Source organism: Spinacia oleracea, chromosome 5, assembly GCF_020520425.1.
Source record: "Spinacia oleracea cultivar Varoflay chromosome 5, BTI_SOV_V1, whole genome shotgun sequence".
NCBI classification, from domain to species: Eukaryota; Viridiplantae; Streptophyta; class Magnoliopsida; order Caryophyllales; family Amaranthaceae; genus Spinacia; species Spinacia oleracea.
In genome coordinates, this window is record NC_079491.1 from 75,144,038 (window position 1) to 75,162,280 (window position 18,243).

General features: G+C 35.9%; 2 protein-coding genes and 1 long non-coding RNA gene across 6 annotated transcripts; 2 read left to right on the forward strand and 1 right to left on the reverse strand.

Annotated features, from left to right (window-relative positions):
* Positions 1-1,219: 1,219 nt before the first annotated feature.
* LOC110793940 (plant cysteine oxidase 5) lies at positions 1,220-9,684 on the forward strand. Of its 2 annotated transcripts, none has more exons than XM_021998875.2 (6): positions 1,220-1,467; positions 1,920-2,132; positions 7,427-7,590; positions 7,715-7,862; positions 8,939-9,142; positions 9,236-9,684. In XM_021998875.2, exons 2-6 carry the CDS (start codon positions 2,033-2,035, stop codon positions 9,361-9,363), a joined length of 744 nt encoding a protein of 247 aa, XP_021854567.1. In that variant the 5' UTR covers positions 1,220-1,467; positions 1,920-2,032; the 3' UTR covers positions 9,364-9,684. The 2 variants fall into 2 exon arrangements, with proteins under 2 accessions (XP_021854567.1, XP_021854568.1); XM_021998876.2 differs by having other exon boundaries at positions 1,925-2,132.
* A 320-nt stretch (positions 9,685-10,004) lies between these two features.
* On the reverse strand, positions 10,005-14,016 carry LOC110793939 (uncharacterized). Its single transcript, XM_021998874.2, has 4 exons — positions 13,680-14,016; positions 11,719-12,912; positions 10,670-11,524; positions 10,005-10,582 (listed from the first exon to the last, which is right to left on the reverse strand). The coding sequence occupies exons 2-4, from the start codon at positions 12,853-12,855 to the stop codon at positions 10,538-10,540; spliced, it is 2,037 nt and encodes a 678-aa protein (XP_021854566.1). The 5' UTR covers positions 12,856-12,912; positions 13,680-14,016; the 3' UTR covers positions 10,005-10,537.
* On the forward strand, positions 13,946-17,479 carry LOC110793936 (uncharacterized). 3 transcript variants are annotated; one of them, XR_002534837.2, is made up of 5 exons: positions 13,946-14,573; positions 16,137-16,278; positions 16,644-16,727; positions 16,996-17,055; positions 17,146-17,479. It is a non-coding gene; the product is annotated as an uncharacterized lncRNA (long non-coding RNA). The 3 variants fall into 3 exon arrangements; XR_008921081.1 differs by lacking the exon at positions 16,644-16,727; XR_008921080.1 differs by lacking the exon at positions 16,644-16,727 and having other exon boundaries at positions 16,996-17,479.
* Positions 17,480-18,243: the final 764 nt, after the last annotated feature.

Sequence of the window (18,243 nt, forward strand, 5' to 3'; positions counted from 1 at the left end):
AAAATTTGTTGACAAATCAAAGTACCAACATAACTGGGCAAATAATCCACTATCCTGCTTCAAATGGTGGGATTTCGTAAGGACCTTTTTCATTTTCTTCTAAACTGCAAAATATGAGGAAGAGGCCGACACAAACCCGATCTCGCCAACGATTGCAGCCTATCCTCTGCCTCATTTTTGGCAATTCAAAAGAAAAAGAAAAGTTTCATCCCCGCAATCAAAAGGTCGCCTGGTTGAAACAGTCTCAAAATGTTGTTTTCGTTTGTTCTTGCTTCGAATTCGAATCCCATGGCTGGTTAGTGAGAGGAGGATAATGAAAGAAGACAGGGGCGAATTAATTTTTGGATGTTGAGTTTTTCTAGGCTGGTGAGTTTTTTTTGGGCGCCATTAGTGAAGGAGAGGAGAACAGATTGCAGATGGAAAAGAGGAGGTTAATCGTGGGCACGTGGCAAAGTAAGGAGTTCCAACGTGGCAAAGAAGGGTAAAATTGGTATTTCACGTCATTTTACTGTTCCAAACTTGATGTTGTTGCTTTTATAAGGGTTATAGATTAGAATGAACCTTAAAATTGGAAAAAAGAAAAGGACAAATTGTTTTTTACCACCTATAAAAATCAAAAAATTGTTTTTTAACACCTAAAAAACTAAAACTTGTAATTTACCACCTAAAAAAAATTAAAACTTGTTTTTTACCACCTGAAAACGAAAAAATGATTAGAACTTTATGTAGGGCTACCCAATTCAATTTCCCTCCAATTTTTTACACTCCCTGTGTAATTTTCTTTAACTCTTTCACCCTTCTCTCTTTACTTTCATCAATTTTTTGTCAATTTGTGAGTTGATGGTGGTGAAAAATTATTTGAGTTCATGAAATATAAGGAAACGAGGGATGAGGAAAAAGTAAAATACGTGAAATCGTGGAAGGGAACATATCAGAAATATTACCGTTATTGTGAAGCCTTACCTAATATTTTAATATATTTTCCATTTTTCAGGTGGTAAAAAATAAATTTTAAACTTTTTCTAGATCGTAATATACAAGTTTTAGTTTTTTAGGTGGTAAAAAAATATTTTTCGATTTTTTTATGTGGTAAAAACCAATTTGTCCAAAAGAAAAAAGAAAAAAAACTACTCCGTATCAGATTCGTCTCTCGGGCGTATGTTGGTTTGACAGCAGCCCAAAAGGAGCATATGTTAACATTTGCAACAAAATCCAAATTCTAGGAAATCAACCAATTTGAGGCGAGAGTGCACCCATTTTTGGCTCCGGGTCTGGGCAGACCAGGCACCTCTCTCTCTTTCTCTCTCCTCTCGCAAGTTCATCACTCTTCTTTCTTCTTCGCTAATTTCTATGGCTGTTCCTCTTCTCTGACACATATTCTCCCCTTTTTTTTCTTCTATTCACACAAACATAGAGTTTATATACCAATTAACCCACTTTCTCTTTTCTGGATTACCCTTTGAACAGGTAAACTTTTCCTTTTTTGTGATCTAATTTGTGAATCCATTTTCTTCCATTTCGTACAGTTTTTAATTGTTTTTATGTTTGCCTTTGAATAATTGGCATTTTTGGGTTCTGGGTTTTTCATATGAATATGGAATTTGAATATTTAGTGATTGATATTTAGGAATTTGGGTTATTATTTTTTTAGGGTTTCTGAAAATCAGTAGTGATTTTACTGATTGCACGCACTTTTTGGGAAAAATTAGATTAACCCGTTTTGTTATAAGGTAGCCAATAATGAGAATTAGGTAGAAATTGAGCTGATTTTTGTATCATCTACTTGCTTAGTTGAGTTTGGCGTTGGTGGGTATTGCTAGATTCATCTTTGTTGTTGTTTTTAAAATAAAATTCATGAGTTCTCAAGTATTGCGATTTATTGATGGAGATTTATCTAATCAGACTATCAATTATTGCAGGACAGGAGTTCATGCATTTACCTTGAAGTGATCAATAGAAATCATATCATTTGGTTGTTTGGTATTAAATTTTGTGACTGGTGGGCTGTTTTTAATTTTAGCCTGACCACATCATGCCCGTGTTGAAGAAAATATACAATGCTTGCAAGGATTCATTCACGCCGACTGGTCCAATCTCCGAGGAAGCTCTTGAAAAAGTTCGTGCAATTTTAGGTTTGGAAATCTCTTATAACTTAACTTTAAGAAAGTTTTCTTGCGTCGCGAACAAATAGTACACCCCGACCCCCTCTCTCACAACCAACAACTGGGGATGCTTATAATGTTGATAGCTAAAGGAAAAGTAACTTTTTTTCGGTAAACGCCTCGAAAGATGTGCTCAACTTCTCTATACATTCTTTTTGATACTTTGAGGCAGCGAGGCCCAAATTAAATTCCTTCCTTGTTCAATTTCCCGCATTTTGGATTCGTGAGATTTGTGTAGTGTATAGCATTTACCTGGTATACATTTAAGGACTGAAATAGTGTCCTAGAGTTTGGGATTATCTCGATGCAAATTTATGCTCAAATAGATATTATGATTGAGTTGTATTCACTTTGCAATGGAAAAATCAGGATTGCAGCTGTAACAATGTCAAGAACTATGAAAGAATGAACAAAAGATAAACCTAGTAAGAATGTTTAAAAAATCATGTCAGTAACCTTGAAGTCTGGTTGGGCAAGCGAGTAAGTGTATTCACCTGAGCAGTTGATTTGAATTCTATCACATATATGATTTAGAGTAGTCATGTCACTAAGCCCTGAAGTCTGGTTGGAATGTTGGATTAGTGCTTATTGCCAACGGGAGGTCCAAGTTTGAGCTCTGGTATGTGCATTTTCAATTAAGGGTTGATGATTATAAAAGGTGTGTTTAGTTTATGTCATACGATGTCATTGAAAATAAAGTAACATCCTAATAGTAAATTCACTTTTATTCAATATTATTTGTCCAAGTAAGTTGAATGGATTCAGAAATTCTTATTAACCCCTAATTTTTTTTAGAAAATTGAGATAGTAAGAAAATATTCTGCAAGAGAGTTTCCTGTGGTATGTTGCTTTTCGGAAATTACTAAATAATGCGAAACAAGAAATTCTACATTGAAGATTAAAAAAAGCCATTACATAATAAGATTACTAGGTAGAGGTAGAGTCATAGATAAAAAATGCGGTATCGGTCACGGTCGCGGGATCGGTCGCGGAGTCTCGGTAACGGAACTGATGCGTTAGTCGCGGACCGTGTCGCGGTTGTCGCGTAGGAATTTGAAATTTAAAAAGTTCAACCCCATTCACTACCTACCCTAGTCCCCCTCCCCTAAACCGTACACGCGACATAATTAAAATGAATTTCTTTCTCTACCTTCTTTCTCCTCTCTTGTTTTAGATTTGAAAATGGAGTTCTCTACTCTATTTCAATGGAGTTTCTCCGTTTCTTTCATTTTTCCCTTTCTTTTTGTCGAAAACATGGGAATTCGACTGAAAACCGAGTAGATGTGAGGTTTATAACGTTTAATGTGGACAAAATTCGTTCGGATCGGTTGAACCGGCCGAGATCTCGCCGTTTTTAAAAACACCTTTACAACTCGGGATATCTCGTATCGCCAGCCTCCAAAACCTTGTTAACTCGGGCTAGTTTTTACACCATGGGTAGAGTAGTAGACCATGCTTTATAATGTTTTTCCGTTTTAGATTTCTTTGGAAACAGACACTTGCTACACTGAAATAATGGTTGCTAGTGTTTGTCATGACTCATGAGTGACTTTCTAGGTATCACACTTTCCCGTTTTGTAAAAACTTGCTTGATTTTGGTCCAAAGAAAAGTATTGGGTATCCATGCCCATGTTGAGTGTTCAGTATTTAACATGGTTTTTGAGGTCAATTGAAGAGTTCAAGGGACAAACGATTATGGGACATTGCATCTTTGTGGCTGAATCTACTAAGTTATGCATAATGAAATCATCAAATTTGGTTTTACTATGTCTTGTATGTCTAAAGCTGAATATCAGTCATGCATTAAAATGATTTTACATCTAATATATTATCTCCGCAAGGGCTATCTCTGGGAAATTTAATAATACGAAACATGAGTAAATCTAGAAACCCTTGCCGACTGAGTGACCAAAATTCAATTAATCATACTAACTTGAGAATCAGCGATGTTTCAGAGTCAAAGGATTTTTTTGATTGCTGAAGATCTGATATGCATGCTTTTATAATGTTGTGGCTATTCTGTGATATACTGGTTGTTTATAGTTTTGATGGTCGGCTTTCTTGCTTTTGCCTTTTCATTTCCTAAGCTGAGCAAATGGATCTTCTTTTGCCGTCACATGATTTCTTGTGTTTTATTTTAAATAATAATTTCAAGGTAATGTGAACTGAGTAATAATTCGATTGCATCTGCCTCTTGTGAATATTGTTCCCTATATTTTGGGGGCCTAGTTTCTACTTACACCTTTACTGCCAAAAGAAGTAAAAATCATATCGGAATCATGTCAGCTTTGAAAGTCTCCAAGAAATCTCTGCTATTGGGTTTTAGGTGTCCACCAACTTACTATTGATGGTTAAGCTGTAAATGAAAGGGGGTTGTTTGTCTTTTTTCATTGACTGGACTTAGGCCATAGGAAATATTTAGGAAATGAAAGGGCGTTGTTAGCCTGGACTTAGGCCATAGGAAATATTTAGGAAATTAATGGAACTGTCAATGGTCAATACAATTTCAGGGGCCAAAAGTCTTTGTCTCCATGATTTCTTCTGGAGGTTCTTTCTTAGCATGCTTTATATCTTGTGATGCCCGTGGAAAAGATTTATTACCATGTGATCTGATGGTAGAGGCATAGTGGTTCAGTGCCGTATGGACAATCTTTTTATTTTCATGATACAATAATTGAAGGTAGTTTATGACCATTTTTTTTCTAGTGGGGCTGCAGTCGTTGGCTTATAGGTTCTTTATTTCAAGCTTTAGAAGCGTCATGCATCTTGCTTTGGGCTTAAGATTCAAACTAAACCTCTGCCCATCAGGTAGGGTTTTGCAGCATCTGGAATCTTTGCTGGGGGCTTAAAGCCTCAAGCTGCTTCTTTGAGACCAATGATTTGACCGCATGAAGCTTCCGCTCTAAGTCAAATTCTCCTCTAAGTCAGACTCTGGAGGGGTGCTGTCCAATTGCCTCAATCTTGCTAAATTAAGTTTCCCCAATAATTAGACTTTTCCATTTTGGTATATCACTGGTTGCAGAATACTGTCTCCTTTTCACTTGTAGGTCAAATCTATAGCATTCACATGAACAGACATGACTATCTGAGAAGTACACAGGTCTGTTATGTGGTGCGATAATGTCAAGCTTTGATACAACTTGTAATTTTTTTGCTGCTAGTTGGAGATGAAAGGAAAACAGTAAAATGGAGCTTAATTGAAAGAAAGAATTCCGGTCAGGGAAGTAAAATGATGCATTTTGAACATTAATTTAGCTTTTAAACCTGTTACTTATTTCCTATCTAGAGTGTAGTGGAGACAGAAAGGTAAAAGGAATTTAATTGAAAGAAAATAATTCTGGTCAGCGGGAGTAAAATGATGCATCTTGAACATTAGTTTTAGCTTTCAAACCTGTTATTTACTTGTTACGTCTTAGTTCTAGAGTGTCTCGGAGAACAGAAAGGAAAACAGAAGTTACAGCTTATATTTAACCAGAAACTAATAAGTACATTCAGACTTCAAGGGCTAATCTTCCATTCTGTGGATGGGTAAGAATCGGCAAACAGTACTTGGTATGTACAATGCAAAAAATGATTTTGAGAAGTTACAAGTACAGTGTGTATGCAACAGTCTATAAAGAAACTTGGGTAATTTTCTCTTGTCTTTTCCTCTCAGATCAGCTTTATGCCTATCTTCAGAAAGTGTTCAAGCAGATTAGCAGATTTTGCCACTAGAGAGTTGATAAATTGTATTATCAAGAGAATGGAAGCCTGTGTTTTGCAGTCAATCTGTACCATACTTAGACATCTCATAATTTATTGAGTAGACCTGATTAAGTTCTTGGATAATGACCCTCTTTTGCAAAGGTGTATTTTTTCTCATTGTGAGAGGAACATTGGTAGAGGAAACAAATGATCTTGTGAGGATTATTGTGGAGATGGACCATGTGACAACGTGAGGCCTTAGGGAGCTTACAGAGCTCCTGTGACACAACTTTGTCAAAACTCAACTCGACAACTTTGGCATTTTTCTTATTAACGATTTCCCTACGGTGAACAAAGTTAATGGTATATGTAACTGCATTTAACGCACATAGCTATAAACCAAACATTCTCAATACTTAAATTTATTGGATTGTTCTGATTTCCTTAAAGGTCATGTAACTTGCATGCCACTTAATCTTAGTGTTGGCATCTATATTTTAATGTCTACTCTTGATTTGAACATGTAAAAATCCTCATCAACTTGAGTACTCGAGTGCCCACAATGCCACAGGCTGCATTTTATTATTTAATTCTTAGACAAGCTATTATTGCCTCTAGGTTTTTTAAAATTTTACCCTCAAAAAGTTCCTCATACCATTAATATGATTTTTGAGAATACGCTAGCTCCTTTGTAGCTATGTTTTTTTTTTTTTTTTTTTTTTGGTAAGTTGAATTATACTTCGTATATATTACCAAAAGGAGTTGAACAGTTTAAGATTACAAACTCAAGCCTGACACTTCAAACAGAACCTAGGCAGTATACAATCAAACAACCACCAAACCTGAGGCACAAAGCTACTATTTTCTGTTCATGAAGACATTTAATATAAATCAAAGTCTGCGCTTGTTTCGCAATGCTATCAGGCACACTCTTGGGCCTCTTCAAACTCTGAAATCTCCTGATATTTCTGGTTATTAGCTATGGTTTACATAGGGGACACTATGTTTGTTTTTTCCTCTCCTTTTTTTTGGTACTCAGATCAATGCTCATAGCTAGAATGGCCAATGCTCAAAAGTAGAAAGGTCTATAAAGCCTTGTTTTTGGGGGTGGGGAGGCTGGGGGTGAATATTAGTGCATTGAAGCTAATGCCTTCACTAATCCAAAGTGTCTCAGATTAGTTGTGATGAAGCCTATTAATATATCTTCTTCCTGAAAGTTTCCTTCTAGTTTGTAAGGAATTGTAAAATCTGTCCCACATTTTCTTTTATTTTTGGGCTAAGATTATGTACTTATTTTACTAGGACCTTTGGGAGTCAAGACAGCCACTAGATAACACTTGCAAATTATGCTGTGTTGGTAATATTAAGAACTTGTCGATAGTGCACTAAAATCAAACATATCACCGATGAAACTTGTTGTGTGAATGATTTTCCATTGCCTTTGATGCTTCAATTGTTGTTGGAGTTCCCCCCCCCCTGAATCGAGGATTATTATCCCTGAATTAGAGTTAATGAATTAAGATTTTAATGCTGATTACTCATAGTTTGATGGTCTTACCTTTTACCGAATGTTCTTCCAGATGACTTAAAGCCTGCGAATGTGGGTCTTGAGCAGGAGGCAGTAGCAGCGCAAAAATGGAAACCTCTTAATGGTAGCAATGGTAGAAAAGGCCGCAATGGCAGCCAGCAGCAGTATCCTCCCCCCATAAAGTATCTGCACATCCATGAATGCGAAAAATTCTCTGTAAGAAAATTGCTTGTTCATTCAATGTGTCTCTGTACCTTCTATGAATATATTGCAGTAGCCATTTGGTGTTATAAGATTTTGGTAAATGATGCCTGAAGATGAGAATTATCTCTTCTTGCAGATAGGAATATTCTGCATGCCGCCCTCATCAATCATACCTCTGCACAATCATCCCGGTATGACTGTGTTAAGCAAGCTATTATACGGCTCTTTACATGTAAAGTCATATGATTGGGTTGACATGCCTGAGCTCCCTGAGTCATGCCGAGGTAATTCTCCATCTTGTTAATGTAATTGCAGATTTCAGAATCCATCTTATGTATGAACGTAATTGTACGTTTGATTTCTTTATTTATTTTTGGATGGCATTTCTGGTATATACTCTCCGCGACTTAAGAAGTTTACTACCTTTTGTATCAGTTTTGTTGGGTGGTGATGTGTTTTCACCACTTTGGAAATTTCATTTTACTTATATTGGGGGCTTGCTCTATATAGATTATTTCTTCAGTTGTGCAGACAAGTTTTGATCACAATTTCCTGCCTCTAGCTCTTGATTTCCATTATGATTATGTATAAGACGTTAGCCCCTAAGTTTGGTGTTTAGTTGTGAAGATTTAGGAAGAATTTGAAAATTATCAGGTATGTGAGGAGTATGTCATAATGTTCAGGCAACTGAACGTCAATTTCTAAGATTGGTATTATCAGTCTGTATGATTACGTACGTCAGTGAATGTTGTCAGTTCAGCAAGGAAAAAAAGGGAGCTGAAATAAGAACGCGGGATATGTCAATTTCAGTAACATGAAGGAAACTCGAGGGGGGAGGGAGGGGGGGTGGCAGTGTTACCGAATACGTGGAACGCGTACGCAATCGCTACCTAATTATGTTAAATTATCCCAATATTGTTCCACAGTACGAGGACGCTGTTCCCAATACGCAATTCATGGGGGGAACTGGTGTACTAGGTAACCCTGTGGGAAGGGTTCAGCCAGTTCAGGAAAATAAATGGAGTTTTGAGGGTAACTGAGAGATGGTGAAAACATGCTGATGGAGTTTGTGTTTGTTGATAATATCTCCAATAAAACCTTAAGTTTTTGTCGTCTACTTTCTCCACCCATCCCCTGTTCTATCTTACATTTCAGTTCATAAAACAACACTTCATTGTGTTGACATAGTGATTTTGTTGTGTTCACTTTCTTCATTCTGCTAATAAGTTGCATTTGGATTGTTTTACTTGAGAGAAAGTTGAGTTCATATAGTTGACTTAAATGCATCTTTGATGCAAATTGCACTCTTAGCTAACACTGCCTTAAGGCTTTAACTTCATTTTTTCTTTGGAACTGATAGCTAGACCTGCCAAATTGGCAAGAGATTGTGAAATGAGAGCTCCTTGCAGTTCAACGGTTTTGTATCCAACAAAAGGTGGGAACATCCACTGTTTCAAAGCCATAACGCCCTGTGCCATCTTTGACATACTTACCCCTCCATACTCTGCGGAGGATGGGCGACACTGCTCTTATTTCAGAAGAGTTCCTAGTAAAGGCTTGCCTGGTATTTGATCTTTTCATCGATCATGTCTTTGATACTTACTACTCTTGTTTATCATTGCTTATTGTTGATCCCTTTATCCACGACTTGTGTTAGATGATATTGGCGAACAACTAGAAGGTGTAAATCTCGACGAAATTGTATGGTTAGAAGAGACTCCACCTGCAGAGAACTTTGTGGTTTTGCGTGGGCAGTATAAAGGCCCTTTGGTGAAGAAACCTTAGGATTTTATGGGGTCGTTATGTACAATATCATTGAACAGACGAGCGCTGAACAACATGGAGATGGCCATTTCAGGTTATTGAAGGATTTCTCACGCTGCTAGTTGTAGTAATAATTGCTCTGAGAAGCCGAGAAGAGAGTCTGAAATATTGGAGAGGGGTTAACTTGTACATATGGATGGATTTTCACTTGGATCTATGACACTCATTTGTCACAGGTGATAGCTTGAGAGTCTGCTTTAACATGTTAAATCCACATATTACCTTGTTCATTATCTGTATTTTCCGCCACTATTTATCCTTATAAACTTTGAAATTACGTTACCCTTCTGTTTCTTTCATAGGGGCTTATATCACTAAATTGGGTGGAATTACACTTCTTTTATCGTCTCCCCCCTACCCCCCCTTTTTTTTCTTTTATCGGATAGTAATGAAAGTTTATGAAGAAATAAACATATTTGAAGATCCTATTACGGATTAAAAAAAATCTTATTTACTATTAAAGGAAACTAATCTGTATTGATTCTCAAGGGACACAGCATTTTTTTCATTGCTTTGCTTGTACCTATTCCAAAATATCATAACGACTTCCAAACTTGTTCTTTCCTTAAATAATTTCTTGGTGCAGAGAATGATACAAATAGTACTTTTGTCAATAAATAATTTCAATCTAGAATAAATGGTAACCATTTTTACAGCACATCAGGAAATTATACTTACAGGAAAGAACATAAACTCAGAAAAATACATCGAGATTCTCTGACCTGATGATCAACTCCAGTTTATTCAGGCGTAACTGAAAACTATTACACCTCATGAATCATGATAAAAACCTTGCCAACTTATAAATATAAAATCATTCTATCACAGCTGTTCTTCATAACCAAAACAGTAAGTCTGTATAAGATGGTTCGCAACAAATCCACTTGTTGGAACTAACTACATTTCAGTCTGTATAAGACTGCAGTCTCCTAGTCCTATCTAGGGGTTTAAGCAAACAAAGAAAACTCTAGGGCGGCAAAACATGATAAATTAACCAGCCTCCAAAACAAAAAATGATGAGCGAACTGAAGATTGTTGAGTAAAAAAACATGAATCTTCAGCCATGGAAAAGCAATCCATTTATAATAAATCACGGGTGAGTATTTGTATATATTTTACCAAAGTCTAGAGAGTTTTATTTCCATCTCCGAGCCTGCTGAGAAGCATGAGTAACCAGTTCCTGCACGGAGTGAAGTGAACGTTAGAAACATAACTAGTATAACGATATTTGCGGTGTAATGATAAATGGAAAACTAGATCACTTTACCTCTGAGAAACGTCCATGATCTTGATGCGAATGAGAGGTTTTGACTATAGTTTCCCACTTGGCACCTGAACTGGGTGTTTTGACACTCTGCTTCCTGGACAAAACCTTGGAGTTGAGACTTGAATAAGAAACCGAGTTCCTCGGTGAAACTCTTGGTGAAACTGAAGGCAATTGCCGAGAAAGCCAAGATTCTGATGGTGATTTGGGCAATGGGGGAGTGAGAGCAGACTGTGTGGTGGTTGTGTCATCTGCTGACACTAAAACAAGCTCCCTGCAGCTGTTTGTGTTGCTTATTTCTTGAATTCTAGTAGGTTCTGAGGAATCGACACCACCACAAACAAGAGGTCCACTCATGCCTCTTGCCTTCATGATTTCCATTCTTCTTCCATGTTCAAATGGGGTTTCTAATTTTACAGCCTCCTGGACCATTCCATCCACGTGCCTCTTGGTTCTTGGTAAGTTCAAAATCGAATGGGAAACTTTAGTGATATTTACAGAATCTACATATAGTGTTTTCTCAACAGCTGGGCTCCTTGTCATCCTTCCTGGTTGTTCATATCTTTTCGAACCCCCCTTTTGAGGAATCTTTGATCGGGTTTCCTCAAAAGAATCATTCCGTCTGGGAACTGCAAGAAAACCTACACCTTTTTGGTAGAGGGACTGAGGTGATTCATTCCGAAAGGGAGAGACATTAGTGCTCCTCCTGGAACTTCGGTAGGGAGAACCACTTCTAGTCTGTGAGGACTGCAACTCCCCTGAGTAGAACATAGGCCTCGAAGTATGCTTCGGCTTTTGCAGCTCACAGCTTTTGTACACTTGACTTGCCTTGTGCTTTGGATTACTATATGGATCATCCTGTAGATAAACAACATTTATTAGTATTTAGTCCTAGCTACAATCTAATTTAAACAACAGAACATATAGTAAATGTCTGAACTTTTGAGCCCGGCAGAAGTGCTGTGAGATGTTTTAGAGTTTAAAACAGATAAAAATCCTCAGACATTACAATTCAGTTCTATAGTCTCTTGGACAGGAGGGTAGCCAGTTACCTGAACCTGCTTTTGACTTGGAGATCTCCACGATTTAGCTTTAACTAATTTGCTGAGTTTACTGGCAGAAGACAAAGCACTTTTGGACCTATGCTTCATGGATGGTAGTGGATTAATGAGACGCAAAGAGTTCTTCGAGCAAAACCATGGAAGGAATCCACAAGCTTTGACTTTAACAGATAATGCGCTTCTCTCATCATAGCTGTCTTCTCCGTCTTCACTTTCTTCTGACCCAATATCTTGACCAGTGTAAGGCACAATACTGCATATATTTTGGTTAGGTGGAGGTGTCTTAGCTCTGAGAAGCAGTGCTTTAACCTCCTTAGATTGATCAACAGCTACAAGTTGTTTCCTAGATGAATACTGAGATGGCTCAAGGGTCATTGCTTTAGCTGCAGGTAAGAAACGGTTCATCATAAAATCCCGAGCTCTTGGATCTGTAGGGAGGTTGTCAGAAAATTTGGTCTCAGGGCGATCTGATGCAGTCAAACCACTGATACTACAATTAATAGAATACGATCCTAATTGAGACAAGGTTTCAATTGCATCAGAGAATGTAGCATCATCATCTTCTGATTCAGAACTTGCTAACATTTCAGTCACTTGTTTGAAATCATCCCATCTTACCATACCATCATTTGAGGAGTAAAACTTGGCACTTGAGGCCTTAAGCTCCCCTGAGAATCTGTTATGAGGGCGAAGGGTGTTAAGCTCCCCTGAAAATTTATGGGGTCTTAGAATATTTAGCTCTCCTGATTGCTTGTTTCGAGGTCTAAGAACTGCTAACTCCCCAGATAGTTTATTGGGTGTTTTATATCCATTCAATTCCCCTGATTTTTTACCAGGAGGAAATGGCATACTAGGAGGAAGTTTAGGAGTCGTAGGAAATTCATCAGGGCTCGATATCTGAGATTCATATCCACCTTTTGCTTTCCCTGGCGTTTGCTCCCACATGAATGGAATAGAACCTGGCTTCACTACCTCATCCATGTTTACATCTGATGGCTGACAAGGAATCAAACTTCGGTTCTTTGGTGGAGAATCCATCTTCTCTTGTTCACCTGAACGCCGTAATGGAGATGAATATCGCCTTGCAGACATAAGAGGAGCACTAAAATTTAGTTGATTCTTCTCCATTGATTCTACTTTTCGTTACCGAATTAAGCAAGCATAAGCTGGTTTTCTCAACTAAATCTGTGATAGCAAAAACATAAAACTTATCAGAAATACTTCAAACACCAATGTTTCAGACATATAAAGTAACAGTATCTGCAATATCATGTAGTCATATTATATTATCAAAAAAATCAAGAAATACTCAAAATGAAGGTTTTGAATTGGTAAATCTTTTACCCATAATTAACATTACAATATAACATAACATAATAAAGGGCAATAGCATCAGTCTGATTCTTACCAGATAAGCAACCACAATGAAATCAGACAGCAAAAAATTAAAGGCAACAGAAAAAGCAGGAAATTTCTACCATTTTTTAAAAAATTGAGTCAAATTTTTTACCAAGAGTATCACTGTACGAAGACTACTTTGAAGTTTGAACCATGAATGTGGCTCGTCTAAACCGGCTTATTGTAAGTACGTCTCACCTATGACTCGTCGAATTTCCTTTCACTAACAACCGAAAACCCCCTCAATAGTCACAATCAAAATCAAAATCAAAATCAAAATCAAAATCAAAGATGAACTACAACAAGTTAAAGAACATAAACTGTAAAACTAAAATAAAAAAAATAGAAATCCCAACAAACATACAAATTTTACTAATTTGAGAAAGAGAAAACCAAAGATCAGGTCAGTAATGCCACAATATTCACTATATCCATGTAATATTTTCTCAACTTCTAGCAAATTAACAAAAGACCCATCAATAATTAAATCAACAGAAAAACAAAAAAAAAAAAAACAATGAAAATTAGTAGAGGAACAAACAAAAAAAAGGTACCTGTGGTTTCAGAAATCTGGGAAGATGATGAGACAGGGAAATGTAGAATAATGGTGGTTTTGTGGGCAAGAATGATGGCGGGTGTTTGGGGGCAATTGAGTGGAGATAAAGGAAAAGCATTTAAGACCAAGGAGAAGAGTTAGTAGTAAAGGTTAGTTAGAGTGAGTGAGTATGCTTTTGCTCTTTTGCTTTTTTCTGCCATCACTTATAGTCCTCCGTTTTTAACACGGAGTCCACTCTCCGTAATAGTTTCATTTTTTATTTTAATGGGGTTTACGGATCGTTTGGCCGTCTATACTAAATGCGGATAGTGCAAATGAATTTGTAAGAAAAATCAATGTTTAGTCATGAAAGTTCACCCCAGTTTATTTTTATACTTGTAAAATTTTATTACCACATGTGAATGTATTAGATGTTTATGATTTATAAAGAAAAATAAAAGTTTTAGAATGAGAATCATTACTATCTCTATTCTATAAGCCAAGAGCTGAGGGTATTGTAGTAAATTAACTTTTCGTGTCCACTTGCCAAAATACAATTACATCCTCCCCCGTTAACCAGTTATTCACGATACAAATCCTTACCTCCGCCGCTTCACTCTCACACAATCACACACAGGCACACAGCTCTCTTTCTCTCTCCTAGGTAAATCACTCTCATCTTTCTCTCTCCTCCCTTCCCTCAAAGATCTCAAATATTCAATTCTCTCTCATCTTCGATCTAATTTTCTGGTAATTTATACAATCAATTCTTCTTTTCTAATTTCTTTTGCAGCAATTTTGTTACATGTCGACGGCGTAAACGGAACAAAGGGCGGCGATTATGGCGACGAGGTGTCGGCGGCTTAGGAGAGAGTGAAAGAGGAGGACCTCTGTAACACATCCTGTCATCTGGGTACCATTCAAATTATTCTTTCCAATTTTTTCTTATTGCGATTTTTGCTGTCTGGGGTTTTTGTTTTGTTTTTATTGTTTATTGTTTAGCTGTGTTATTTCTTCAATATGATTTTCCCAGCAATTGTTTTTGATGGGTATTTCGCATTTGGCTCCATTTCGAATTTGATTAGGGAAAGGTGCGACAGAATTTGTATAAATAGCAATTATGCTGGTTCCATTTCAGCATTTGTACGAAATAACAATGTTTTCGTTCCCTTTTGAATTTGAATTTGATTGGGAATTCGTTCCCTTTTTAAATCAATCTCAATAATATTTTTATTGGGAATTAATTTTTGATATTTTCCCAACAAGAGATATATAAGTCAATCTCAATAATATATGACGTTTCAATCATTAATTCCCTACTAATGCAATCTCAATAATAATATATGACGTTTCAATTTTTTTTCAAGGTCTTTGGCTTATCCTTAATTTGATTGTGGGGCTTTAATCCCTAATAAGTAGAGCTGTCAAAAATCGACCCGACCCGAAAACCGACCCGAACCCGACCCGAAAATACTGGGTCCTGAACAAGATTTTGTGACCCGTAACCCGATTTTATCCGAACCCGAACAACCCGAAAAGGAATGGGTCAAAACCCGACCGAACCCGTTTTAGACCCGACCGATTGAAAATCATTGTATTTATAGTAATAAATGAGATTATGAGAAAATTTAAGCATAAAAGACACGTTGTTTTTACTATTGTTCTGTGTAATATGATTTTAATTTGAATTATACGCCATTTTATGATTGAATTTGACAAAATATAAACTTTCGTAGGAAAATTTGTTAAGTTGTGCCAATATTTTGTATATTTTTCACCTAAATTAATGAAAATATAATGCGCGTTTTAAAATCTCTCAACCCGTTGGGTCGACCCGAACCCGAAAGTTCTGGGTCTTGAACAAGCATTTGTAAACCCGAACCCGAAAGTGACCGACCCGATTCAACCCGAACCCAAAAGTAAATTTTTACAACCCGACCCGACCGACCCGTTTGACAGGTCTACTAATAAGTCATATATGTTAAATCTCAATATATTGTTTGCTTTCCAGAGTGATAAAATAATATAGATTGATTTATATATTCAATCATTATATTGATGCTAAATCAATCAAATTATAACGTTTCAATTTATATAATATATGACTTCAATCATTAATTCCCAATCTATTTGAACCAGCATAGAAAAGGGTTTTTCCCAGTATTTTTAAGGGATGTTCTGGGTGTTTTTTTCCTGGGTTTTTCAAATAATTTGTTTTTGAATTTTTGGGTTTTTATAAATATGGTTTACTACTTTCTTTTTATGTGTGTTCAAGGTCTTTTCTGATTTTTTTTAATGTTATTTTGTTACTAAATATTGATGAAATTGACATGACTTAACCACATTTTGGTTGTTGTGGGTTAATTAATTGTCTATAATACCTTTGATTAACGATAAATTTTTCTCCCTTCCTCATACCAAAAATAAATAGGAAATATTGTCTACAATACCTTTGATTAACGATAAATTTTCTTAGGTACAATGGAGGACCTCCACTGCCTAGGAAGCTGATTTCTTAGGGTTGCTATTAACAAAAAGTTCAACGTTGAAGTTTATCCTCTATCCCTAAAGCTAACAGATTCCAGGGACAATCGTCAATCTGAAGTGTCAATAAGAAGGTACTAAATCATTAACTATATATATGTATTGATTATGCTGTTTTATTTTTGCAATTTTTTGGGTGTAATCATGCTAATTTTATTAATATATTCATATGCTGGTGAATACATGCGAGGATGCAAGTTTAACATTGCAATAAACCGGGGTTTGATGTAGTGCTGATTATGGTTATTATTTTCATTATTTTTACTGATCTGGATGCTATAATTGGAAATCTTTTGAGTTTTGAGTAATGGCCTTTGATGAAAATGCAAAGAAGTAGAACTGCAGGAGTAGCTTAAATTGGTAAAAGAATTTGATTCTTTTTGGGGAGTAACTGGATTTGGCACTGATAATTATTTTGGTGTATATTTCCATTTTGCAGTGGTCTCAGAATGTTGGTATGCTTTTCAGTATTGATTTACCCCAATTATCGGTTACATGATTGATGGCCCTTATGGAGTATTTGGTAATTGGAAGTTATTACTTGACTATGTTGCTTAAATTTCAGTTTCACAAATTTAAACTGCCATGTTTCATTTGATGTTATCTTGGACTTCTTTGACTGCTTCGTGCAACTTTATGTCTTTGTCCTGTTTGCTTGCTTGCATTCTGATAAGTTCTACTTTTCTTTGGATCTATCAAGTATTAACCAGTTAAAACATAATATATCTTTTTTGTTTTTATTTTGCAACTATTATCTACTTCTGATTTTAAGAATTTATCTTTGTGTTCAGGCTTCTATACTTGAGTTTTATGAGAAAGTGCGTGCACTTAAAGGGCTGCCACAAGAGAAGGTGTGGATTGCTTTATGGGATTGTTTGCCTTTTCTAAACATAGAAGTTTTTCTTCTATTGTCTGATTTCTCATATTTTTAACGTGAACAGTTCCAAGTATGGGACTACTTCAATGAGAGGAAGTAATGTATATTAATTCCACCAGACAAGACTTTGGAGGATGCTTACCTTCAAATGGACCAACATGTTATTAGTGCTTTCTTTCTCTACTTTTTTTTTTTTTTTTTTTTTTCCTTCTGAAAGGCTTTCTTTCTCTACTTTGTACAACGTAATAATAGGAATGATATATATTTTACCCAAAAAAATAGGAATTATGTATAATTTTTTTTATTTTATTTTGTTAACAAATTTTGTGGCATATTATTTTTGGTGATTAGTTACAATAAAATAAAGTTCTGATATTATCTCGTACGCATCGCGTGCATATAAGACTAGTGAAGATCACAATGTAACTTTCCTCATAAAAAAGAGATACGTAAATTTCTATTGTCGTCATTTAATGTCCGACATTTATTACATTAATGTGTATCAGATTGATAATATCTTTAATTATTCATTTTTAAAAAATATAAATGAGATTGTAAACATGTACATTGAATAATTGATACAGTAGTCCATATAAAACATCAACATGGTTACTCCTTTCATTTCAGAGAAATTGTACGTGACATTTTTTTTTTCATACGGTTTTATTTATTATGGAGTACAATACTTTTTCCCAGAAAACCTCCATTAACTCAGTACGTATTTTCAATTTTAACTTAAACTACTTGCATTTCAATTGCATATTTTATGATTTTTCATTGGATACAAGGAACAAAGAGCCTAAAGTCAACACTCAACAGTACAGAGTGTCTAAAAGAATTCATATAATTACATGTTAATTTATTTTGTGAGAATATATTGGTCTAATATTACAAAATTTAACCCCTAAAATAGAGGAAATAGATGGACAAAGAAAAATCGTTGATTGAGATTTGGTCCTAACTTTTCTCCTTAAGTTAAGGCGTAATACGGGACCTACGTTTGATTTGTAAAAAAATTGAAAAAGGCAAGGAGGGAATGAACGAAATGAGAGAAAAAGGAAAAAGAAATTAGTGGAAAATAATAGATTGACGGAATGTGTCAGTTTTAAGAATGGTCGAGCCAATAACTAAAGACTTGGACTTTAGTGAAGTGTGAAGTTGT